Source organism: Aspergillus stella-maris, assembly GCF_047715825.1.
Source record: "Aspergillus stella-maris strain CBS 113639 unplaced genomic scaffold BDV14scaffold_37, whole genome shotgun sequence".
Classification (NCBI taxonomy): domain Eukaryota; kingdom Fungi; phylum Ascomycota; class Eurotiomycetes; order Eurotiales; family Aspergillaceae; genus Aspergillus; species Aspergillus stella-maris.
Genome location: NW_027396831.1, coordinates 276,870 through 298,424, shown reverse-complemented (window position 1 = coordinate 298,424; position 21,555 = coordinate 276,870). Strand labels below are relative to the sequence as shown.

At 52.4% G+C, this 21,555-nt stretch overlaps 9 protein-coding genes across 9 annotated transcripts; 5 read left to right on the top strand and 4 right to left on the bottom strand.

Annotated features, from left to right (window-relative positions):
- Window positions 1–2,262: 2,262 nt before the first annotated feature.
- Window positions 2,263–4,663, top strand: BDV14DRAFT_190655 (amidase signature domain-containing protein; the record flags this gene model as incomplete). Its single annotated transcript, XM_073771359.1, has 8 exons — window positions 2,263–2,569; window positions 2,622–2,926; window positions 2,976–3,050; window positions 3,115–3,342; window positions 3,400–3,894; window positions 3,952–4,256; window positions 4,343–4,422; window positions 4,491–4,663. 8 exons carry the CDS (start codon window positions 2,263–2,265, stop codon window positions 4,661–4,663), a joined length of 1,968 nt encoding a protein of 655 aa, XP_073626921.1.
- Window positions 4,664–5,458: 795 nt separating this feature from the next.
- On the bottom strand, window positions 5,459–7,901 carry BDV14DRAFT_175881 (putative isoamyl alcohol oxidase). The gene is made up of 3 exons (XM_073769153.1): window positions 7,121–7,901; window positions 6,858–7,058; window positions 5,459–6,800 (listed from the first exon to the last, which is right to left on the bottom strand). The coding sequence occupies exons 1-3, from the start codon at window positions 7,369–7,371 to the stop codon at window positions 5,525–5,527; spliced, it is 1,728 nt and encodes a 575-aa protein (XP_073626920.1). The 5' UTR covers window positions 7,372–7,901; the 3' UTR covers window positions 5,459–5,524.
- A 179-nt stretch (window positions 7,902–8,080) lies between these two features.
- On the top strand, window positions 8,081–9,749 carry BDV14DRAFT_82148 (uncharacterized protein). Its single transcript, XM_073777607.1, has 3 exons — window positions 8,081–8,562; window positions 8,619–8,991; window positions 9,038–9,749. Exons 1-3 carry the CDS (start codon window positions 8,407–8,409, stop codon window positions 9,607–9,609), a joined length of 1,101 nt encoding a protein of 366 aa, XP_073626919.1. The 5' UTR covers window positions 8,081–8,406; the 3' UTR covers window positions 9,610–9,749.
- A 139-nt stretch (window positions 9,750–9,888) lies between these two features.
- BDV14DRAFT_201438 (uncharacterized protein) lies at window positions 9,889–10,329 on the top strand (the record flags this gene model as incomplete). Its single annotated transcript, XM_073773756.1, has 1 exon — window positions 9,889–10,329. One exon carries the CDS (start codon window positions 9,889–9,891, stop codon window positions 10,327–10,329), a length of 441 nt encoding a protein of 146 aa, XP_073626918.1.
- Window positions 10,330–10,367: 38 nt separating this feature from the next.
- Window positions 10,368–14,611, bottom strand: BDV14DRAFT_209655 (pyridoxal phosphate-dependent transferase; the record flags this gene model as incomplete). Its single annotated transcript, XM_073775697.1, has 4 exons — window positions 10,368–10,721; window positions 10,767–11,088; window positions 11,136–12,278; window positions 13,590–14,611. 4 exons carry the CDS (start codon window positions 14,609–14,611, stop codon window positions 10,407–10,409), a joined length of 2,802 nt encoding a protein of 933 aa, XP_073626917.1. The 3' UTR covers window positions 10,368–10,406.
- A 108-nt stretch (window positions 14,612–14,719) lies between these two features.
- Window positions 14,720–15,993, bottom strand: BDV14DRAFT_209653 (RTA1 domain-containing protein). The gene is made up of 3 exons (XM_073775696.1): window positions 15,716–15,993; window positions 15,255–15,667; window positions 14,720–15,206 (listed from the first exon to the last, which is right to left on the bottom strand). Exons 1-3 carry the CDS (start codon window positions 15,970–15,972, stop codon window positions 14,974–14,976), a joined length of 903 nt encoding a protein of 300 aa, XP_073626916.1. The 5' UTR covers window positions 15,973–15,993; the 3' UTR covers window positions 14,720–14,973.
- Window positions 15,994–16,184: 191 nt separating this feature from the next.
- Window positions 16,185–18,210, top strand: BDV14DRAFT_82110 (fungal specific transcription factor domain-containing protein). The gene is made up of 6 exons (XM_073777606.1): window positions 16,185–16,317; window positions 16,364–16,435; window positions 16,484–16,873; window positions 16,920–17,141; window positions 17,191–17,474; window positions 17,521–18,210. The coding sequence occupies exons 1-6, from the start codon at window positions 16,226–16,228 to the stop codon at window positions 18,177–18,179; spliced, it is 1,719 nt and encodes a 572-aa protein (XP_073626915.1). The 5' UTR covers window positions 16,185–16,225; the 3' UTR covers window positions 18,180–18,210.
- A 425-nt stretch (window positions 18,211–18,635) lies between these two features.
- On the top strand, window positions 18,636–20,947 carry BDV14DRAFT_175874 (FAD-dependent oxidoreductase). Its single transcript, XM_073769152.1, has 4 exons — window positions 18,636–19,133; window positions 19,189–19,655; window positions 19,712–19,772; window positions 19,837–20,947. Exons 1-4 carry the CDS (start codon window positions 18,717–18,719, stop codon window positions 20,239–20,241), a joined length of 1,350 nt encoding a protein of 449 aa, XP_073626914.1. The 5' UTR covers window positions 18,636–18,716; the 3' UTR covers window positions 20,242–20,947.
- On the bottom strand, window positions 20,516–20,949 carry BDV14DRAFT_82102 (uncharacterized protein). Its single transcript, XM_073777605.1, has one exon. The coding sequence runs from the start codon at window positions 20,912–20,914 to the stop codon at window positions 20,651–20,653; it is 264 nt and encodes an 87-aa protein (XP_073626913.1). The 5' UTR covers window positions 20,915–20,949; the 3' UTR covers window positions 20,516–20,650.
- Window positions 20,950–21,555: the final 606 nt, after the last annotated feature.

The following is a 21,555-nucleotide window of genomic DNA, read 5'->3' as shown; positions in this document are numbered from 1 at the left end:
CCATTACTGTCATTCGTAATAGTAATGAGAATCGTCCGAAGTATCCGTGGGGGCAAAAAAAAAATGGTGTCATGGGTGGGTATACATCGACCGGAGTAGGGCTCTGAACCAACCATATGATACCAATCCCCACAACGCATGGTCCAGCGTTCCACCGCACGTTGCTCCAAGGGGAAATCAAGCTGTATCTCATGGCCCGAATGTTACGCTGCCAGATGATCATAAGGTCCAACCGTGAGGAAATCTCGCTTCTATGTACCGCACAGAGCTCCAAGCAGGGCTACTAATACAGAGGATGAGGAATGAAGGATCAGGAACAGTCTGAATCGTCATGCCCTGACAAGCAAAGGACCATGGTTCATAGCTCGGGCATTCGCCGGAGAAGGTACAGTCGGTGGCGCATGGACATCGAACCATTCCAAGATATGATTCGCTTATTCGGGTATATTCAGGACATCCTCCACTTAATGCTAGTTCTCGAAGCAAGAGAGCGTGTTATGCTCGAGGTTCGGCCTCCTATTGCCCAGAGCTTGCAAGCTGTTATGATTGATATATGTAGTAGCTTTATAGTCTATACAGAGTACTGGAGTGTTTGGTGTCTGGTGACTGGTGTCTTTTTTTCAAATCGGACGACCCTGACACTCAATGCGGGGTATAACGGCTCGGACCTTGAGAACGCGCAATCTTGCGCCGCATTCTTCTGTATAGGCATCGGCGTTAGCGAGTGGTCTGTTTACTCTGTACTTCAAATATCAGCGCCAGCGTCGCTATACTTTCCGCCCTGATGGCAGCCCTATACTCTGTATGTACAGCAAGTCTTGGCGTGGCGCCCGGGTCCTTCCGCCGCTCTTGGCGCGCCAGCGGTGCTTACTGGCTTTATACCTGAACTTATTGGCATGACCTTGTATTGAGGTTCGAGGCTGCCTTCTTTCTCTCCAAAGACATGTTCCCTTCTTTCCTGGCCATCTCACGACCACGATCTCAGTTCGCTTGTTTCAGATCCAGACTGTGGTTATGTCCTCCACCCAGCAAGATCAAAGGGCCAACCGTTGCAACCTACTCCATTACTTCCACTCGACCTCGTCGCTTGGTAGAACTATCTGACAGGGATAGGAAACCATGGATTGGAACACAGGTGAGAAGAAGTGGTGCTAATAAGCTGCATGTCTATTCCAATCCTCCGTCCAGGCCATGGGGAATCCTGGACATAGTATACGCATGTGATTTCAAGGGATTGAGATGCCCGAGGAAGAAATGTGACTTGTTGAAAGTGTTTAGATACAACAGCCCAACTCCTTGGTGGGTGCTACGAGCGGAAGATCTTTCCAATGAGAGTGAACCATCAGTCTTCGAGGTGGCAGGACGCACGTCTTCAACCTTGTATACCGACTCGGCCTCCAAATGTGCGTTCGTCACAGGTAATTTGCCATTTGTGGGTTTAGGAATGTGCCGATGGATATATAGTCAGTTATTTTCAGGCTTAACAGACTAGAATCAATACTTGGATTGTATCTCCGAGTTTCTGATGCCATGTTCTATCAACGGGTAATCTTCTGATGTCTGTAAGAGCCACTATCCCACCTTCCCAAACATGCAGTACTAGGTGCACGAGGAAGGCACGGAGAAACGGCAGGAGCGATGGGGCCTAGCAGCAGTCGTCCCTTCTATATTCGCTGATACGGTCAGACTAGTCGCGCCTGCCCTGCATGGAGTTGAAGAGGCATTGTCCTGTTCTATCCAGACGTGGCCGAGACTCTAAACCCACAAAGTTTGTCAAACTGTGCATTGGGTCCTTTTACAATCGTCCGCGGTGGCCATTATAGGAAACATTCTGGGAAACGGCGTCTTTCGATCTCAGATGATTGCAGTAAGCATAGGTACTCCAAAGCCTGCGTGGGCCTGTCAGCAAACTGCATTAGCGCCAAGCGGGCCTGTCAGCAAGCTGCATTACCTAGCGCCAAGCGGGCCTCTGGGCATTGGAGATCTTGATTTCATTTTCTGCAGTGATTGGCATAATCGACCGTTGGACTCAGATAAAGGAGGGTCCAGAGATAAGCTTCCTTTGACAATGCAGGTCCAAGAGCCTCTACCGGCCGTATCCAGCCCTCTTTCGGGGTTCAATCAAGGAAAGCTCCAGCCAGCTTACGCTCTTTATGGACCAGGGTAAGCTCCAACGCCGATCCACAACACGTTGGAGACAGCCTTATAAAGCGACCTCATGTACCTGAATGAAAGCTCTTCACATTATCAGCGTCTTTAACAATGGCGATTACAATGGCGCTGCTGGGCGGATTAGCGGTCTTCAATCTGCTGGCTACCGCTGGTGCAGACCATCTCGCCCATGGTCGAGTGACGGTCCTCGATGGCATCTCGTACTATGTTGGCGACATTCCTGTAGCGCAACTGTCGCATGTGCCGTTTCCTGTCTCAATATCGCTCCCAGATGTGGACGTTGTGCCCATGACCGCCATCTCCAGCAGCTCCTGGACGTTCACAGCCCACGAGCTCGACGCGACCATTGCGGATTACCTAGAGCGCGATGACGTTTTCAGTACTGCGTTCTTGAATGGTAAGGGAGAACAAAGACGTCACAGAACCAATGCCAAGCTAACACCGACCAGCCGTCTACCTCTCGTATACGGGGCCAGCGTTCCCCGAGCTGGACATGAACTCCATCTCCAGCAAACTCAAGGAGGCGCAAACCACACTCTTCATGGTTGATCCATTATATTCTTCTAATGCGACACAAGGCATCGTGAAGACGAGCCTGTCAGACGATCTCCCAAACGGGCCGTACTTTGTTTCGACCAAGACTGGGAATGTCTTCAAGGCGCACCGGGTGTACCAAGATACACAGTATGCGTTCCTTCAGCCGGCTGTTAGCGATGAAGAAGGCGGTTACCGTGCTCTTTCAGTGACGTCTGAGGTACTACTACCAACGTAATCTATACAAACGTTAGCTGACCATGACACAGGGGATCCTTGGACGAGGCATTGCCGTCCCCTCAAGGCTGTATTACACGGCAACTCCTGAGAAGCCTTTGGCCGGGGTAGATATCCCATCCCCTTCGTCGACAATCACGATGCGACACTGACCAGAGACTATCTTCATAGCTTCGGATGGGCGTCAAGGACATTTTCCACGTTAAAGGTCTTCGCACCAGCGGTGGCAACCGCGCCTATTACTCCCTCTATGAGCCGCGAAACACCACAGGAACCGCGATCCAGCGCTTGATCGATCTCGGCGCAGTCTTTGTCGGCAAAATGGGAACTGTTCAATTTGCAAATGGAGATCGTCCGACGGCTGACTGGGTTGACTTTCATTGTCCTTTTAATCCCCGAGTAGGTCGCGCCATTCCCTCTCTCTTCCCTGTCCAGAGTACTGATTTTATCAACCAGGGCGACGGATATCAAGACCCGAGCGGCTCCTCCTCTGGCCCTGGCGCTGGGACAGGTGCTTATGAGTGGCTCGACATCGCAATCGGAAGCGACACTGGTGGCTCAATGCGCGGTCCTGCTGGCGCACAGGGCATCTTTGGGAACAGACCGAGCACGGGCGCGGTAGACCTGGACGAGGTGATTCCCCTGTGCTCGGGACTCGATACAACGGGGGTCTTTGCGAGGAGTGCTCGGACATGGTCTGATGTGGTCAGCGTATGGTACCAGGATTTCCAGACCGAGTACCCTTCGTATCCCAGGAAGCTCTTCTACCCGAGCGCTTCCTATGATGAGGATGCTGTTGGGAGCCCAGAGGCCTTGGCGCTCATCGAAGACTTTGTCGCAAAGTTCGAGAAGTTTTTGGGTACTGGTAGGATAGCCATAGATGTAGAGGGAGCTTGGAACGCCACTAGGCCGGCTGATGCACCGAGATCCCTGGCGGGCATGCTGCAATACGTATGCGCTCCCTCCCCTATACACTATCTGAGCCTCGACTGACTGACTGTAACAAAGACATACGGAACACTCATCTCAGTATACCAGTGGCTCCATCTCGGTGTTCCATTCTTCCGCGACTATGCCGCAAAGCACGATGGACGCACTCCCTACATCAACCCAGGCCCCCTTCTCCGGTGGGAGATCGGTCGAGACCGAGGCCAGGCAGGCTGGGACGAAGCCTGGACTAACAAAACCATCTTCAAGAACTGGTGGGACGGTCCCTCGGGTCTCGGGGCACACAGTAACGAGTCGTGCTCGGAGGGAATCTACATCTACCCTAATAGCGTCGGAGCTCCGAACTATCGCGATCAGTACCTAGGGTATGTACTATGCCGTCCTTTACAGCATCCCGTGTGAAAAACTGATTCAGCTCAAACCTTACTGACTCGCTATCAAATACACCAAGGCCTCCAACAGCACCATTCTGGGGCTTCTCCGACAGCAACATCGCCGTGTTCGCAGGCGTCCCCGACCTAGTCGTCCCGAGTAAGCCACCCTCCCCATCCAAACTCACATCGCCAATTTAAAGAGCTTAGTCCCACTAACACGAGCAGTCGGCGAAATACCCTACAACAGCACCAAGTCCGGGCGCACCGAGTATCTGCCCGTGACAATGAGCATTGTGGCCGCACGTGGATGCGACCTGATGGTGGCGTCGATGGTGCGAGAGATGGAGATCCAGGGCGTTCTGAAGCCTGTTGCTGCTGGACCGATGCTGTATCCCTGATATTTGGACTCGAAACAATGACAAATAACGGTCTTAGACCCCGAAGTGTAGCCTTATCATGCTAGATGGTCCGAGGTTGATCCGTGGTACAGTGAGCCGGTGGGCAACCGAGGCTATACACAGGCACCTAGGTACACCGGGGGACTTGCCCTACTCTGAACCTCAAAAATTAGACAACCACATCATACCTGCATGCCTACACCGACACCGACACCACAATCCCACAAACAAAAGACAATTTTCAAGTCCAGGAATCAAACTCCGACGTGTCCTCCAAAATCCAGAAACGAAAGGATTCGATTTCGGACCCCAAAGACGGCACATGGTCGAACGCGCCGTCGCAAAGTCAAATATAGTTTAATCCTCTGGAAAGACCTTGTGGAAATGAGACAGATCACAGAATGATCTAGACGTAAATTGACAATGACACTGAGAGCGCTAGAAAATCAGCCACGAAGCCAAAAAAGCCACTGCCACTGCCACTGCCACGGCGGCATTGACCCGACTCCCGACTCCCGCGAGGGCCGGCCTTGCTAGGCTACCACTATTCAACTATTGGATGGTCCAGACCTATACTCCGCAGTGGAACCTGTCCAACCAGATTCGGGATAGTAACGAACTAGCGAGTCGTGCCTGAGACTGCCTTGATAGCGGTGCTGTGCAAAATCCCGCGGCCGCGGAGGACTCCATGGGTTTAATGTCCGCCGCGCAGATGTCTCGGTTTCTTGAAGTCAATCTTGGTCAAAATCTACCGTGCATGGTTGGAAGTAGGGGCCGTCTTGACGAAAAGAACAACTGATATCTATAGTCTATGGTCTATAATATTAAACAACTTATACATTATGTAGCAGGCCAAGGCCACTAAAGCTTAGCCTTGCAAGCAGACCTCTTCACAGTGGCCTTGCACATCCGTCCAGAGTCAGAGACAGTCCAGTAGTCGCTGTTGACTCCCTTGAGGACGTAGAAGAAGTTCGAAGGGTCCCACTTGGCCTTGATCTCAGCCAACTTGTCGTAGTTGGCGCCGAAGAAGACTTCCTTCCAGTTGGGCTGGAGGAAGTTGGACTCGTTCTCGTAGGTACCACCACCAGGGGTAACCGCTTCCAACAGGGGAACGAGCTCGTTGGTCATGGTCTGCTGCTCAGAGAGGATTTGAGACCAGGGAGCGGTTTCGTTGTAGCTGATACCGATTTGCATGGTAACAGCGGCCTCGCGCCAGGGAGCGAAAATGGCGTTGTCAACGTCGTTGGTCTTGGAGACGTCGAGACCGACACCGACGGCAACCACGCCTTGCGAGGTGATGTTGTAGATCGCAGTAGCCAGATCGGTGGGGTTGTTCTCAACGACGGACCTGGGGAGAAGACGGCCGCCATAGGTGAACTCACCAACACCCAAGTTGCCATTGGGCAGGGGGCCCATGTACTTCTCGTAAAAGTCATAGTACGAGTCATGCTGGGTGTAGGTAGCGGAGTACTTGATGCCGAGAGTGTCGAGCTCATCGAGGAAAGGAGCAAGGATCTCCTTGACTTCATCGCTGGTCTTGTTGTAGGCGGTAAGAGGCTTGATGAGGAAGTAACCGGGGAGAATCTGGTAGATGACGGTCGTTCCGGCGTCAATCATTGCCGGAAGCAGACGGTGGAAGTGGTCAAGAGCATTGATATAGACACTGTCCGAAAGGCTCGAGGTGCTGAAAGTAACAGTGCCGCCAGATACGATCTCGCTAGCGAAAGCCTTGACGGTAACGGACATGACAACACCCCAGTTGCCAGCACCACCGCCACTCAGCGCCCAGTACAGGTCGGTGTTCTCGGTCCGCGAGGCAGTAACAACATCGCCAGAGGCGGTAACAACCTCAAAGGACAGGGTCTGGTCAGCACCCAAGCCGAAGTTGGTGCTCAGGGCCGAGTGTCCACCACCCATGATGTATCCTCCGGCCAGACCGACTGTCGGACACTCACCGCCAACAAGAACATGGCCTTGGGCGTGAGAAGCTTCCAGGATCTGGTAGCCCTGTACGCCACTGCCCAATTTATACGCGGGGCCGGTGTAGGTGGAGTCGGAGTAGTCCAAATATTCGATGTCGTCGAGGTGATGGGTCCAAACGGAGAGAGCGCCAGCGCCGGTGGAACGACCTAGGTAACTAGGAGCTGTCAGTGCCAATTGAACTAAGAGGTAGGAAGGGAGAAAGCGATCGTACTCATGACCGGTGTTTTTGATCACAAAGCGAATATTATTGTCTTGAGCAAATTTGATCGCGGCGACAACATCGTCGCTGGAGGAGACATCGACAGCATAGCTCACGTAATTGCCGAGCTCACAGGGAGTTTCCTTGTCGGTGAAGGGATCACAGCTGCGATTGGCAAAGTACTGCTGCATAATCGACGAAGAAGAGAGATAGCTACGATCGCGCGCAACTCAGCAATTGAGCGCAAAGCAAGGGATGGCCGGCGCGAGACTTACTGAGTCTGGGGATAGTTCCAGTTGTCCTGGAGCTCTGTGCAAGCGGTCGCATCGTAAGTTGGCTCATGGCAGGGGTGGCCGACGGGCACCGTGGCGATCAGACGGCCACCCACGGTGCTGTTGAGCTCATTCCACTGATCAACCGAGGGCCAGCAGGAATCGCCTGGCAAACAGTGGCAGTCCTCGGTTGACGCAACGGTCGACCGGGCGAAGAGCAGAGCAGCGGCTGCGATGGTCCAAGCGGCCTTCATGGTTGCGGGTGAAGGGAATGGGAACGGGATGAGGCAGAGGTACGAACCGTCTGATCTCACGGCAGACGATTGATGTCTTATAGGAAATCTACCAAAGGTACACCAGTCAGTGCTTCGATCGGGGCGCGATCGGGGCAGCGATCCAGGGCAGTGTAGGCTCCGATGCTATGCCCGCCACGTGTCGGACATGCTGCCCAAAGCCGTTAAAGTCAAAATAGAATGCTTGAAAAATGCAGAAAAATGCACGATGAACAAGCCTAAGCCCAGTCATGCACCGGGAGCAATCTATCGAATGCTTAGCGTCGGGGCTGGGTCAGTGCCCGACACAATGGGTGCAGAGGCTGCCAATGAGGGTGTGCGCAGTGGGTGACAGTGGACGACAGTGGCTCCTGACTCTGCAAGCGAGATTTCTATCATTGGAGCAGCGACATCTGACTCAAACCGCACGAGCTTGCGATTCAGAGTTCGCGCCAGGTCGGAACTTCCGGATAGAGTGATGGTAATCCAGTTTTGCCGGAGAATCCCCAGACGATGATCGCGTCAGATCGGCAGTTGTTCGCTCTGTGATCTTCGCCCATGGCCCAAACGCAGTGTCTCGTGCTCAATCCAATTCCGAACACTTGAGATAGCACAGTTAGCACTTCCCTAGAGATTACCTTCCAATGCCGAGGCCAACTGCAGGGTTTTCGTACCTTGCGTCAACCCTAGCAGCGGTGGCGCCGTAAGCCTAGAGCCATGGAACTCTTTTCCTCGATACCCACCGACTAGCAGGTCCACAGGCCAGTGAGACGCTGCTGCTCTGTGCTTCGACCTTGGCCGACCGAATTGTGTTCGAATATTTTCGGCACTTGTGCGCTGTGGCTGTCTGCTCCTCCGAGTCGGAGCCAAGGGTAGTCGACTCAGTACGGCCCCCTCGACCAAAGTCTATTCTCGCCTGCTCTCCAATTCGGCGTGCCTGATATAAATATTCGCACCATGGGAATGGGCCTGCCTCTTGGATCTGTCGGCTGAAGTTGCTGTTCTACGTACGCTGCCATGGCTTTCGATTCAAGCAATGACCCAGGCTTTGACCTGGCCCGGGGTATGTGGGCTGCCAACGCCGTGGCTGCTGTCATCCTCATTCTACGAGTCGTGGCCAAGTTCAAGCTTCGCCAGTTCCGCTTTGACGATGTTTTAATGGTTGTGGCCTGGGTATGTTACCCGGAGAAATGGGGTCCTGTTCTGCTGCTAACTGCGAATTTGTGTAGGCAATGACTCTTGCGGCCACCGTTCTTCTCCAAAAATCCGTCGACCATGGCTTCGGAACCAATCTTAAGAAGCTGGAAGAACCCGACCTCAAAGTCGTCCTAAAGGCCATCGCAATCGAAATTCCCCTCGTCACCATCAGCACCGGGTTCGCACGTTCCGCCTTTGCTCTATATATCATCGGCATTCTTGGTGGGAAGCGCGCATATCAGATCATGTTGTGGAGTGTCATGCTGCTCCAGCTTGCTGGAAACATTGTCTCTGGCGTTCTTCCGCTCAGCATTTGTGACAACGTGAGAGTTCTTTGGGATATCCATGTCAAGACGCATTGCGGAGATAGCGCGGCGGTGATCAAGTTCGCATACTTTTCGTCTGGTAAGCTTTATCTCGAGCATTTGGTAGTTTCAGACTGACAGGATAGCCGTCAACACCGCAACCGACTTCTTCCTGGCCGTCTTCCCCACCATCGTCTTCTGGAACCTCAACCTCCGTCTGCGCATCAAGGTCAGTTTGATCATCCTGATGAGTCTCGGTATCCTCGCAATGATTGCCTCAATCATCAAATGCACCAAGTACGACGATATACCAGGCATCACCAACCTCGGTTCCACCGGCGGTGTCGAACTCATTCGTTGGGGCTACGCCGAGAACCTGATTATCATCATCACCTCTTCCGTGCCTTGCATTAGGCCATTGCTTGTTTCCTCTGTGCGCAAGATTTCTAGTGCCGCCAAGTCGCGCTCATACGAGCTCAGCGGTCCGTTCTCAGGAAACAAGCATTCAAAGACATCAAGGCAGCTTGGTTCGCATTCTCACGGCGACACTCCGGACCTTGAGCCGGATCTACCCGACGAGAACGATAGTATCGAGCAGATTCTGAGGAATGCGGAAGAGGCTGATCGCAATCGCGAGTTCCGGCGCGGTATCACCAAGCAGGTCGAAGTGTCAGTGCTGTCAACTCACAGTCGCTCGGAAGGGAGTGGCAGTCGGTAGGAGCCTTGGACTAGAGGAAAAGCAGTGAAGATGTCTTTATTTCGTGTATATATTTACCGTTCATTCAGGTTTCGGCTGGTGGATGTTTCCTTTGTCATGACAAGAGAATGGCTTTGTACTTTGGCAATCTGTGACCATGGTCCTTTGTGAAGTAGATGCTTTATACCCTCAGGCATAAATAGCGCAAACCGATGGACCGAGTTCTTTCTGATTCTGCCATCATCGCTCTACCTCGTACTCTCATCACAATCATCCCCCAGTGCAACTACTCTAGAAGCTATGTCGTCACAGCAAGGTCTCCTATGGCTCTGCCTCGTCCGATACATGCACGGACTGGGTAACGCTGGTCGGTGGTGTCTGGTGGTCTGTCAGGACGGAGAACCAGGTCTGGTGTACGAGCTCAAGTCCAATGGTCGTGACCTGACATATGAGCCTCCCACCGAACTGACCAATCTATACCCGTCGTATCCGTGGACGATGTTTGTGCTGGGTGACTTGGCCGATGAACATCATGCGATTGTAAAAGACGTGATCGCCGGAACCCCGCCTCCTGTCTCGCCAGAGCTGCCAGTCAATAAAGCCACTCAATTTTGGGTTCTCCAGGTCATCGAGGAGCTGGTTAAGCAGAACATCGTCTGGTCTTTCAGGTTTGAAGAGGCAATGTCTATGATGAACGATGAGCCTGACGGATTCGAGAGCCAAAACCCGTTAAAGAGATAGAACGAGATGGGAAATAGAGTATCCTTGTCGTTGAGTTCGTTATGTGCGTGCAATTTGTGTTGATAGTAATGAATTTATTACCCCAAACCCGGCCAAGTAGACTCGTAGCCCGTAGCAAAGCCCGCTGTCCAGGTCTCGTCGAGAAACGGCCACTGCATCATTTCCGCTTCCAAGTCTTGGATTGTTCCATGCTCGATGTCGACCGGTATTGAAGGTCCTCGGGCCGGAGTTGCTGTCTGGCGTACAGGGGTCGTCCGACCGTGGGAAGAGGGATCTGGGCGTGAGATCCGAATGTCACCGTATTCGTCAAAGGTGCCAGCTAGGGTCAAATGACCTTGCTGCGTGGAGCGAGCACTTTCGTAGAATCGGTTGGCGTCCTGAAGAGTCCGCCACTGGGCTGGTTAGCATCCATACACCAAAAAGACCTGTGAACATACCCAGCTGGTTCCGACATCCCAAAATCGGCAAAGTCGCTCTAAATATTCCAAATTCATTGCCTTTTCCTGCTCCGCTCGCTCCAGTCCACCTGGATAACGAGCAGGCGATACCGTCCCAAACATGTTGATATGGGCAGCGACGAAGACACTAAATCCGGCATAAGGCGTGATGACCGGCGTAGCGCATCTCTCGAGGGAAAATAAGATTGCGCCGATGCGCTGGGCTGTGGAGAACAGGAGATCGATCGTCTCGTCGGGATCTTCCGAACTGTCAGGGGCTCTGGGACTCGCGAGGAATCGGTCGCGGTAGAGAAAGAGAATACTGCAACGCGTTAGTCGAATCGCCGATCATGAACGAAATGCAAATACCTCATAAAGTAAACCAAGTTGATATAGGCGAACATCTCGCCATACCCGAGAGCCACATGAGCGGGCGCACTGGTCTCTGGATAATGAACCGTTGTGTCCTGGAGCGCCCGCCATTCGTCTAGTTCCTCCTTCAGAGCTCTCCATGTACGCAAGGATGAAGGAGCCACACCTCGAGCTCGATCGCGACGACTCTCATTGGCAAAACGCAGGATGCGAACGAAGATGTCGAAGCCTCGGGTGACAATGGTCAATCCATGCTCGATCCCCAATCGTACACCCGCCGCGACCGCGCCTTGTATATCCGCGGGCGTCATTCGACGCGTCGCCTTTCCAAAGTTAAAGTCCGAATCGCTCATGGGCAACGGCACCGAGATCTGACCAAACGACAACGCGAAATGCTGCCGCGCACCCGAGCTCAACTCGCAGTCCTGGACAAAGCAACACCAGTATGTCCGGACAAGCTGCTCGTAGGGTATTTGAGCATGCGCGTGGAATTCCTCGGGCGCATGTTCCATATGATCGTCTGCACTTTTCAGTAGCGACTGAATCATGTATGTTGCCATCCCACTGTACATCCAAGCCCGGTACGGTCGGCCAGATCCCCATTCGTACAGCGAGACCATGACGAGCGATTGGGCGAGCGGGAGGGAAGGAGCCTCGAAGGCGCGGTGGGCGAGCTGCGACCGAGCATATTCGGCGTATGTTTCTGAGGGGGCAAGGTCTGCATCTGTCATGAAGCGAGCGCAGAGCGAGAGGAGGGCGGCCAGGAAGACGGGTTCGACACTGGTCACATCGCGGGAGAGATCGGCGATCAGGGAGGGGTAGTGCAGGAAGTTGACGACGGGAAATTTCTTGCGGTAGAGATCACAGGCAGCGATGAGCGTAGAGGAAGGTAGGTTTAGAAGAGACTGAGTTGGTGGTGTCTGCTGAGTGCGTGGTGTTCGCTGTGTTGGGAAGGATCGCGGCGTGCGCGGAGCTCTGGTGGAAGGCGTTGAAGGCGAGCGAGGATCGGTCAAAAGGCAGATACTGCGGTTCAATCGGAGGCAGCGACGGCACGGAGGATGGCCATCGTGGACACACTTGACCTTGGACCGCCTGCAGCTATCGCAGGAAATAGAGAGGCGCATCTTCCTTCCATCATCACTGTTTGGACAAGGAAATTCTTATGGTCGGGAATGTCGGGAATGATAGGAAATCACGCTGACATATACATCACTGCATAACTGCATAACTTGTATACACGCATATACACGCATATGCTACAAAATGGACATTCCACCGTGATCCTTATAGACAAGTGCACTTGAGGCCGAGTATATAGAGATCCAAAGAAAAATATACAGATGCTTAAATGACATGTGAAGACGATATCTTGGTGTATATTGTGGCTTGTTGCTACAGTACAGTGATTCTTCTCAACAACACAACACTTTCAGCGTCTTCCTCCTTTCTTTCCTCTTGAATGATCTTTAATACCCCCCTTACACACCTTACATCATGGCTCGCTTCCACTCCTTTAGCCTCTACCTCACCAAGGCGGACTTTGAGAACCCCGAGGTCGCAGCTGCTGCTAACCCATCCCCCTTCGGCTTCCACCATGGTGTGTTACACCCAGAAACCATAGCCTGAGAACTCGCTAACAGTTTGTACTCACGCCTAGGCCCGATTCGCGCGGAGAATAATCCCAACCAGCTGTCAAAGATCAACGGCGGCATGTACGTGTCTACCACCGGATCCCGATGATTCGCTCACAAGTCAGTTGCTGAGCTGCTATTTCAGGAGATACAATGTACGGTCAAACCTGTGACGATTCTTCTTCCTACTGGGGCCATCTCAAAAAGCAGCACGCGGTCAAGTGTAAGCAGTCTCGTGTCCAGCTGAGTTGATGATAGCCAGCACTGACAAACACCAGACAACAACCCCACTCGCAAGAACACATCCGTGGAAGAGGCCGTAGCCGGCGAGAAGTACAGTTCTATCCTTTATCTCTGGTCTTCACTGATCGTGGTCATTATTTGCAGTGCTCTTAAGCTGTTCGTTCTGCTCGGCAAGTGGCGCGACGCCCGTTTTGCAATTGAACTCGGCCGTGGTCCAGTCCGCGGACTACTCAACCAATATACATCTGCCTGTGATCGCATTGCGTGAGTCTTGATAGAACCCTCTCATTTAGTGGCTAACTTTGATGGTCAAATCGACACCGTGTTTGCAGAAAAATGGGGCACTGAGTTTCACCGGCCCTTCGTCCACATTGGTCTTCTGCCACTGCAGAAACGACTTGCGCCCTCGACACCACAGAAGCGTTGCTACGATACTCAGAACAAAGATACAACCGATGTGGAGGATCCGACTGACGAGGAGCAAAGCCGAGGTCAAGAGTTTTACATCAAATCCGAACATGGGGAATAATAGTATTAATACGGCCGGTGCTATGTACAAGAGGCTATCCAGTTGCACAGCTTGTCGACTTCCGTCTCGTCGGTGGCCCATGAAGTGACTATCCGGATAACGGTGGTATTTGTCCTCCTCTGCCATGCATAGAACCGAATGCGCGCCTGTAATTGAGCCAGCTTGTCGTTGTTCACCACCACAAAGACCTGATTTGTCTCTGTCTCTGCTGCCAATTCCCATCCACTTTTGATGAACTGTGTTGAAATTCTCCTAGCCATTGCATTCGCATGTCTTGCCAGCTGCCAGAACAACCCGTCCTGAAACAACTCGCTAAACTGCACCCCCATGACTCTCGACTTGCCCAACAACGCACCGCGCTGTTTCATATGGAACTCGAATCCTTCCGCCAGAGGTCTTCGCACGACAATAGCCTCGCCCAGCAAAGCTCCCATTTTAGTGCCCCCGATCCAGAAGATGTCTGTGTAATCGACCATATCCCGGAGTGTGACATTGTTCGCCTCTGCCGTCAATGCCACTGCCAGTCGCGCTCCATCAACCAGAAGTAATAGGTCTCGCCGTCGACAAGTCTCAGAGAGTATTTGAAGCTCTGCTCTCGAGTAAATCGTTCCAATCTCAGTCGCATTAGAAATGTAAACGAGTCTCGGCTTAGCCATGTGAGGAAAGAACGTATTTTGATCCAGGACCGTCTCGAGGTTCTCCCTCGTCATCTTTCCCTGCACACCAGGCACAGGAATGATTTTGTGCCCGGTCGCTTCAATCGCACCAGCCTCCTTGTCAATAATATGTCCAGTCTGCACTGCCAAAACAGCTTCATACGGCCGTAGACAGCTGGCAATAGAGATCAGATTTGCTGCAGTTCCACTCGGCACGAAGTGAATGGAAACATCCTCCTCAGTCGCCTGCAACTGAGAGAGGAGCAATTGCCGTGCATGTTGTGTGTACTCATCCGTGCCATAGCCAGTCTGTTGTGTGGAGTTTGTGCGGAGGAGGGCTTCCAGGAGACGCGGGTGGGCGCCCTCGCTGTAGTCGTCTAGGAAGCTATAGGGTTCGTCGATCTTGGCTATCATGGTGGCGGTCTTGTGTTGATTAAGGTAGGGATTAAGAATTAAGGTGGGAATTAAGAATAGTTTTGCTTTTTGCAGCTGGTGGGAATGCAGAGATATAGAGTCATTTCCGGTCGGGAATGTCGGGAAAGAGCTATCCATTACGTAGTAAGGGGTCTGGATTGTTCCAGAAAATAAGAAAAGATACGCTTGATAAGAAATAAACAAGGAATAGCCCGACAGTGGAATATCAGTCGCTCGGTAATCATCTATGTTGTCGAAAATCAAGAGAAAAGCAACTCGCTCTTCGCAGTAGCACTCCAACCACCCTCCGACCCTGCCCGAAATATATATATCCAACACCAAGGTATACGAATCAACGCCATCTAGCTCATTTCCACCTCACGAGATAGTTCCAGGTCCTTCCTCTGCTCTCGAGTCTTCAATGCCATTCCAGGATGCAGAGCAGTCAGGCAAATGCACGTAATACCGACCATGGCCGCTTCCAAAATCATAAAGGCGACCTCGTCGTTGGCCACTGCACTATCGTATCCCCCATTGAGCTCAATCACTCGGAAGATCGATCGGCCATAGACAGTGATAGTAGCAAGAACAAGAGCTGATAACATTAGCCTGAATCAGAAATTAGACCATGGACGAAACTCACCAACTAAAAAGACCTTCCAAAACGTCCTCTCCCGGATATGCAAGTACTCATCCTTCCCAGTCTCACTGCTCACCGGCCGAACCCCCCTTCCTGAGCGACGATGCAAACGAAAGGCAAACTCGGTCGCCAAAGCGATGAACACCGTCAGAGCAGCGACTTGGAATGCCAAACCGGCAATCATGACATTGACTCCAATGTCCTGCGTATCGGTATCCTCCGCAACAGAGGTAATGGCACCACCGGCACTCTGCATGATCAGCGCAATGATATCGCATGAGACGAAGGAGATGGTATAGGTCCTCGGTTTCAATCTGGAAATGTCTTCGCCATGGTAGACAATAATGATTCGACCGAGGAGAAAGTAGATGGCAGCGCAGAAGAAGACGGGGCCGAGACTGAGGCAGATGAGGTTCCTACCGGTCATTAGTAGGGTATTGTATATCAAGTACTGGCGAACTTACATCAAGAAGTAGTCAAAGTTGAAGGGGTCATCATGGAACAGAACTCGTGCGGCATAACCAATGACTTCAAGTATCAAGCCGGCTATCATGGACCCAGAGAACCCCCACATGCGGTAGACTGGAGTGAGGATAGCCTGCCCTACCAAGAGCAGTCCAAATAGGGCTATGAAGACGCTGTTGGCGGCGATGGAGGGCTGGTAGTGGATGTACGCATCCTCAATGGAGCAGGTGTCGAGAGTGCACTGTTCAGGATCCATTTTGATTTCTGTAGAGATTTACTTTTGTTTAATCTATCTACCTGTTTACTTTCCTCTCTCTTATATACTTCTTCCTCGTGTTGAGTCTTTCGTATTGATACTGCCAAGGGCTCAGCCTCAGCCCCAATCCGAGTCCGAGTCCGTGTCCGACCGTCAGCTTACAGCGATTCCCCTGCAATATATCAATATATCTTCTCCCCGTGTCCGTGTCCGTTGGATTCCACCTGAAACTGTCCCAGACTATAACAATAAAATGTCTGCCTCAACCCGCATCAAAACGTGCGAGACTTGCGCCACGGCCAAGATCCGGTGCCTACGCTCTCCCGGTGCCGCCATTTGCGACCGGTAAACACTCCTCCATCAACAAGTCATCCTCTTGCTAACAACACAGCTGCGTTCGACTAAATAAACCATGCTACTTTCGACCCACTCGGATGCGACAAACATACCTTAAAAAAGAAACGTAGGTGACCTATCCTCGTTCTCGTTCTCGTTCCTCGCTGACCAGCAGACGCCTGGAATCCCTTGAGAGACGACTTGATCAGCTACTGAACCAGGGTCAATCACCGCAGAGCAACACCCCCGAAGAAAAGAACGGCGATGTGATTGACAAAGGAATTGTGACCCTGGACGATGCCGCCGCCCTGCTCGACTCATTCCTGCAGTACCTGATGCCGCACTTCCCATTTGTTGTGTTGCCCTTACATGCGACCGCCGGTGAACTTCGCGATCAGAAACCTTTCTTATTCCTGGCCATTCTCTCAGTCGCTGCGACTGAGGACCAGAGTTTGAAGCGAGCGTTGGAAGCTGAATTCAAGGCGGCCCTGGCCGAGCGAACGGTGTTGGGACAGCATCCGCCATCGCTAGAGACCCTGCAGGGCCTTCTAGTTTTTGCTGCATGGTGAGCTGTCCGGTCCTTTCTGACCATGTCCGATTAACTAGTGTAGGTGCCAACATCAAGCTGGACGACGGTCTGGCCCTCGCGATTTCATGACCTATCTTCATCTCGCCATCGGTCTGACCGTGGATCTTGAGTTCAATCGACCCTCTGAGCTGCACCGACGCTGCCGCCGAATGAGCATACACGAGGTGGGCGCTGAGGTGCGTCCAACAAGCCTAGGACGAGCAGAACAACGAGCGGCCATAGGGTGTTTCTTTCTCTCTTCATGGTGAGATCCATACGGCATTATTCCTTTCTACAGCTCTAACCGTCCTCAGCTCCGGGATAATTACCCAGAGAACTTTTACATTTGGCTGGACTGTCCACCTGGAGGATCTCGCCGTCGACCTTGGTCGGAACCCTGAGTATCCTAGCGATCAGTCAATTATACACCTTGTACGCCTGCAACATGTCTTCGAGGAGATGGAACAGGCCGCTGTGGACATTGGTCCCTTGGAGACGGCCAGCAACGCCAGAACCTTTCAGCAGACGCTCGGGTCGTTCAAAGCACAGCTCCAGGAGTCCATCAGCAAGCTTCCTCCAAACTGGCCGACTGATAACTGTGAGTAAATTACCTGCTTTCGATGATCTTCTACTAACATGCTCAGTCCTGCTAGCAGCCCAACTGCACACCGTGAACCTTTACCTTTGCCAAGTCAGCCTCTTCGACCGCAAGACCATCACCGACCTTCCCATTGACTTCCGATCCGAGATCCTCTGCTACGGCCTTAACGCCGCCAAAGACTATGCCGACGCTCTGATGTCGATTTCCGTCGGTGCAGAACGACGCTTTAGCTTTAGCCAGTGGCTCCAGACTGGGTTCGACCTTATCCTCGCCTGCAAGCTGGTCATGCTGGCTACGTCGGATGAGTCGTTGCGCCATGGCTATCCACAGATTCAGTCACTCTGCGACACTTTGAACATGGCCGGAGTGCTCAAAATTTGCATAGACCGACAAATAATGCAACAATCGAGTCTAAAGGCGCAAAATACAGGGTTCGACTATCTGGGATGGCTACAGTGGATACAGGAGTGGTTTTTACGGCACTGCAACGGGTACACAGCCCAACCGCGCCAGCCTACTGTTGTGCCTCCAACGATATCTGCCAACTATGTTGCGCCGGCCGTACAAAATGGCATGGAGAATCTGAATAGTGGAGAACTGGGGTTCTCAGAGGAGATGTTGTCGTGGCCGTCGTATGCTGAGCTGTGTGCGGCGGACAACCCGTTTGCGAGCTGGATGGAGTTTAATCTTATGCCAATGTAGTAACTTGAATAATCTATCGTCTTAATTCAAGGTTTATTTTCTACTCCGTCCATGGTCTATTAATGTACGACTCCGCCCATGGTCGTTCTGCCTCAGGCGACAAGGCACTACTATTATTTGTGGCCCGGCCCCTGTCCGGATCATGTGACGCTGCTCGCTGCTCTGTTCTCTGCCTGAGGCTGCGAGTATCTCCGCTGGTTGAGTTTCCAATCGCGCCGCCACTTCCTTGGACTTCCATCGAATTATCACCACCTATCTTCAAGTTGCATATCGTATGCAAAATGACATCTCCAAACGAATCCTTTGCTATCTTATTCACAGCGCAAGATATCATGCTCCTGGCGGAAAGATAGCGGAAGATGCGCGGACTGGGCGGATAATGCACTCTGGTGCGCGGACCGCCTCCGGGTCCCTAGCCGCCAGCTGCAAGACGAAGTCTTATCTGCAGCAACACAAAGTTATAAGCTCGCGTGCCCTCGCTGAAGTCTGAATACCATCATCCTCATCACATCTCCTCTCTCGACTTCATACATCAAAATGGGCTCCATCTCCGGCTGGAAGAAACTCAACGTCGCCATTGTCGGCGGCGGCATCGGCGGCTTGGCAGCTTCTATATCGCTCCGCCGCGCCGGCCACGACGTCACAATCTACGAGCGCCATGACTTTGCCGGTGAAGTTGGTGCTTCCATTTCCTGCGCTGCGAATGGAACGAGATGGCTGCATGAATGGGGCGTTGATATCCCCAAGGGTGACCCCGTCGTGCTCAAGAAGCTTATCAACCGCGACTGGAAGACCGGCGAGCCCGTCAGCGTTTACGACCTTGATGACTATGAGGAGCGTTGGGGATACGTTTACAACATGTTCCACCGGCAGTATATGCACGCTATGCTGAAGGACTGTGCGATGCAGGAGGAGGGCAAGGGAAGCCCTGTCAAGCTGCTCGTTAACCACCCTGTATGTATCCACCTCAGCCCTACCTTATTGGAAATCGAGCACTAACGATCAACAGTGCAAGGAGATCGACCTTGAGGCTGGAGTCATCACCTTTGAGAATGGCAACACAGCACAACACGATCTCATCGTCGGCGCAGATGGTATCGGCTCTGCCGTCCGCCGCATCATCGGCCTGAACCCAGAGAAGAAGCCCGCTCCTTCGAGCTGTCTCCACGCCAACGTCATGACTGAGGATGCCGTTCGTCTCGGACTGGTCGACTACTCTGAGGATGCTGCCCTTGAGTACTGGGGAGGCCAGGAAGGAAAGTGGGATAAGATCGTCCTGTCCCCTTGCAACGGCGGCAAGCTGCTCTCTTACTACTGCTTCTTCCCCCGTGAGCAGGGTGACTACACTACGCACCAGTGGGGTGGCGAGGACCGACCCGTTGAGGAGTTGCTTGCGCCATACCCCGAGTTGGATAAGCAGGTTAAGGATCACCTGGCTATTGGCATTGAGGTCCGCCCTTGGAGACTTTGGGTGCAGTATGTTTTCCGTTCCATTTCTTCAGTCTGAGAGAAGTACTAACAGACGATTACAGCCAACCCTACCAGTACATCACCAAGAACATGGCCTGCCTCCTCGGTGATGCCGCCCATCCTGTACGTTCCATCCCATCCGCACCTCAAATTCATAATTGGATGTCAAATCTAACAGTGCAACCAGATGATGCCCCACCAATCCCAAGGCGCGTGCATGGCAATCGAAGACGCCGCCGCCCTCGGCCTTCTCTTCAACGAAGAATTCTTCTCAGGCGACGTCAAGGAAACACTAGCCCTCTACCAAGAAATCCGGCTCCCGCGCGCCACAAGGGTGCAAGCTGCCTCTGCCAAGGCCGCATACAACATCAACGAGCGCATCGGGTTCTCAAGTAACACGGGCAACACGAACTACAAGGTCGAGGACGAGCGCAAGAAGCTGACGATTGAAGAGATGAATGCTTACGACATGTACAAGGATGTCGAGGAGGTGATTGCTTTGAGGCGCGGTGTGCCGTTTGAGAAGAAGTTTGTTCGTGGACTGCCGGTGGGGTTGAAGATGTCGAATGGTGTTGTTGTTGGTGAGGTTTGATTAGACTGGATTTGGATTGTTGTTGTTGTATACCAGGTTTTTGTTTATTTTGATGTTCTAGACTTTTTTTAGCGCTTATGGATTCATCTTCACTATTATCTTTGAGCGCGATCTGTATTAGGAATGTCTGATAGGACATGGTCTGAGAGAGGTGTGTGGAAGATGTCTTTCATTGTGAATGCATCTCTGCCATGCAGGCAGAACAGGGCTGTGCCTAACATTCACAACCACAAAATCTCGTCTCCCACAAACAGTTTCTTCTTTTCTTCTCTTCTTTCCTCTAACTCTGCTATTTACCAGGGAGGGCTTCTTATCTGTCTCCCTGCGATCCCTATTTCTCTAACATTGCTTCTCCTTCCTCATCTCGCCCACCATGGACGGTCCCCAGGAATCTCCAAGAGGGTCATCCTCAGAAGCAGTCCCAACAAGCCAAAACCCGAGGTCTTTTCAAAGTAATGAGTATATGGGAATGCAACAAGGCCGTCTTTAAGCACCTCCGAAGAGCGGATCTCAAGAGCCTCCGTCTTACCTGCCGCGCCTTCAGAGAACTCGTCATATCAGACGCAACCTCGCTGTTCAAGCGCTTCCATGTCTCCAGCTGCCTCCTAGACTTGAACACCTTGGAAACCGTCGCCCTCAACCCTCGCTTGGCCCAGTGCGTCACTACGCTCATCTGGAACACGGGCGCCGCATACCCAGATAACTCGCGCTTCAGCCGGTTCTTCAGCGGCTACGAGAGGATGCTCGCCGTCGACGACCTCGAATTCCGAATGCTCGTGCAATGCCTCTCAAGTTTCCCTAATTTGAACAAAGGTCAAGATAGACAATTTGAACTCCCGCGATCTGCGTGAGTGGCGACGAAGCGGCAAAGAACCCTCCGACTACTATGAATCGGGAATCTGATTTCGACCCGTTAACCGCATCAATGACGGTGTCTGGATGCCACTGCGAACGAGCAGGTAGAGCTGCATAGATGGACAAGGGCCATTGCCAAAGGATTCTGGGACAGCAACCCGCCTCGCAGCATCCTTGAATCGCTTCGCAGCCGCTCGAACCGTGCACCACTCATGCTTGCCATGGCCGTCCACGCCCTAAATCTCAATCTGGAAGGCCTGCGCATGGAGATCCCCTTTACGCTTTACGACTTACCAAGTCATCAGCAATTCAAAAGCATAATCTAATTTGCCAACTTCCTAGCATCAAAGCTTAAGCTTTTCGAGAGTTGACAAACAAAGTCACTAATCGAGCCCGCCGGCATCACTGACAGGACCGGACGGAAAGTCCAAAGATCGGGCTTTTAGCATTTCCTGTCGA

Bases quoted from the DNA above. Each gene is read 5' to 3' on its own strand.
- BDV14DRAFT_175881 (XM_073769153.1), bottom strand. From the start codon at position 7,371: ATGAAGGCCGCTTGGACCATCGCAGCCGCTGCTCTGCTCTTCGCCCGG. The intron at 7,059-7,120 runs GTAAGTCTCGCG...GCGCGATCGTAG, and splicing joins TGGAACTATCCCCAGACTCA to CTATCTCTCTTCTTCGTCGA. The intron at 6,801-6,857 runs GTACGATCGCTT...GACAGCTCCTAG, and splicing joins ATCAAAAACACCGGTCATGA to TTACCTAGGTCGTTCCACCG.
- BDV14DRAFT_82148 (XM_073777607.1), top strand. From the start codon at position 8,407: ATGGCTTTCGATTCAAGCAATGACCCAGGCTTTGACCTGGCCCGGGGT. The intron at 8,563-8,618 runs GTATGTTACCCG...GAATTTGTGTAG, and splicing joins TTTTAATGGTTGTGGCCTGG to GCAATGACTCTTGCGGCCAC. The intron at 8,992-9,037 runs GTAAGCTTTATC...CTGACAGGATAG, and splicing joins GTTCGCATACTTTTCGTCTG to CCGTCAACACCGCAACCGAC.
- BDV14DRAFT_209653 (XM_073775696.1), bottom strand. From the start codon at position 15,972: ATGGATCCTGAACAGTGCACTCTCGACACCTGCTCCATTGAGGATGCG. The intron at 15,668-15,715 runs GTAAGTTCGCCA...AATGACCGGTAG, and splicing joins AACTTTGACTACTTCTTGAT to GAACCTCATCTGCCTCAGTC. The intron at 15,207-15,254 runs GTGAGTTTCGTC...TAATGTTATCAG, and splicing joins TTGGAAGGTCTTTTTAGTTG to CTCTTGTTCTTGCTACTATC.
- BDV14DRAFT_82110 (XM_073777606.1), top strand. From the start codon at position 16,226: ATGTCTGCCTCAACCCGCATCAAAACGTGCGAGACTTGCGCCACGGCC. The intron at 16,318-16,363 runs GTAAACACTCCT...CTAACAACACAG, and splicing joins GGTGCCGCCATTTGCGACCG to CTGCGTTCGACTAAATAAAC. The intron at 16,874-16,919 runs GTGAGCTGTCCG...TAACTAGTGTAG, and splicing joins CTTCTAGTTTTTGCTGCATG to GTGCCAACATCAAGCTGGAC.
- BDV14DRAFT_175874 (XM_073769152.1), top strand. From the start codon at position 18,717: ATGGGCTCCATCTCCGGCTGGAAGAAACTCAACGTCGCCATTGTCGGC. The intron at 19,134-19,188 runs GTATGTATCCAC...AACGATCAACAG, and splicing joins AGCTGCTCGTTAACCACCCT to TGCAAGGAGATCGACCTTGA. The intron at 19,773-19,836 runs GTACGTTCCATC...CAGTGCAACCAG, and splicing joins TCGGTGATGCCGCCCATCCT to ATGATGCCCCACCAATCCCA.
- BDV14DRAFT_82102 (XM_073777605.1), bottom strand. From the start codon at position 20,914: ATGAGCGTAGTGACGCACTGGGCCAAGCGAGGGTTGAGGGCGACGGTT.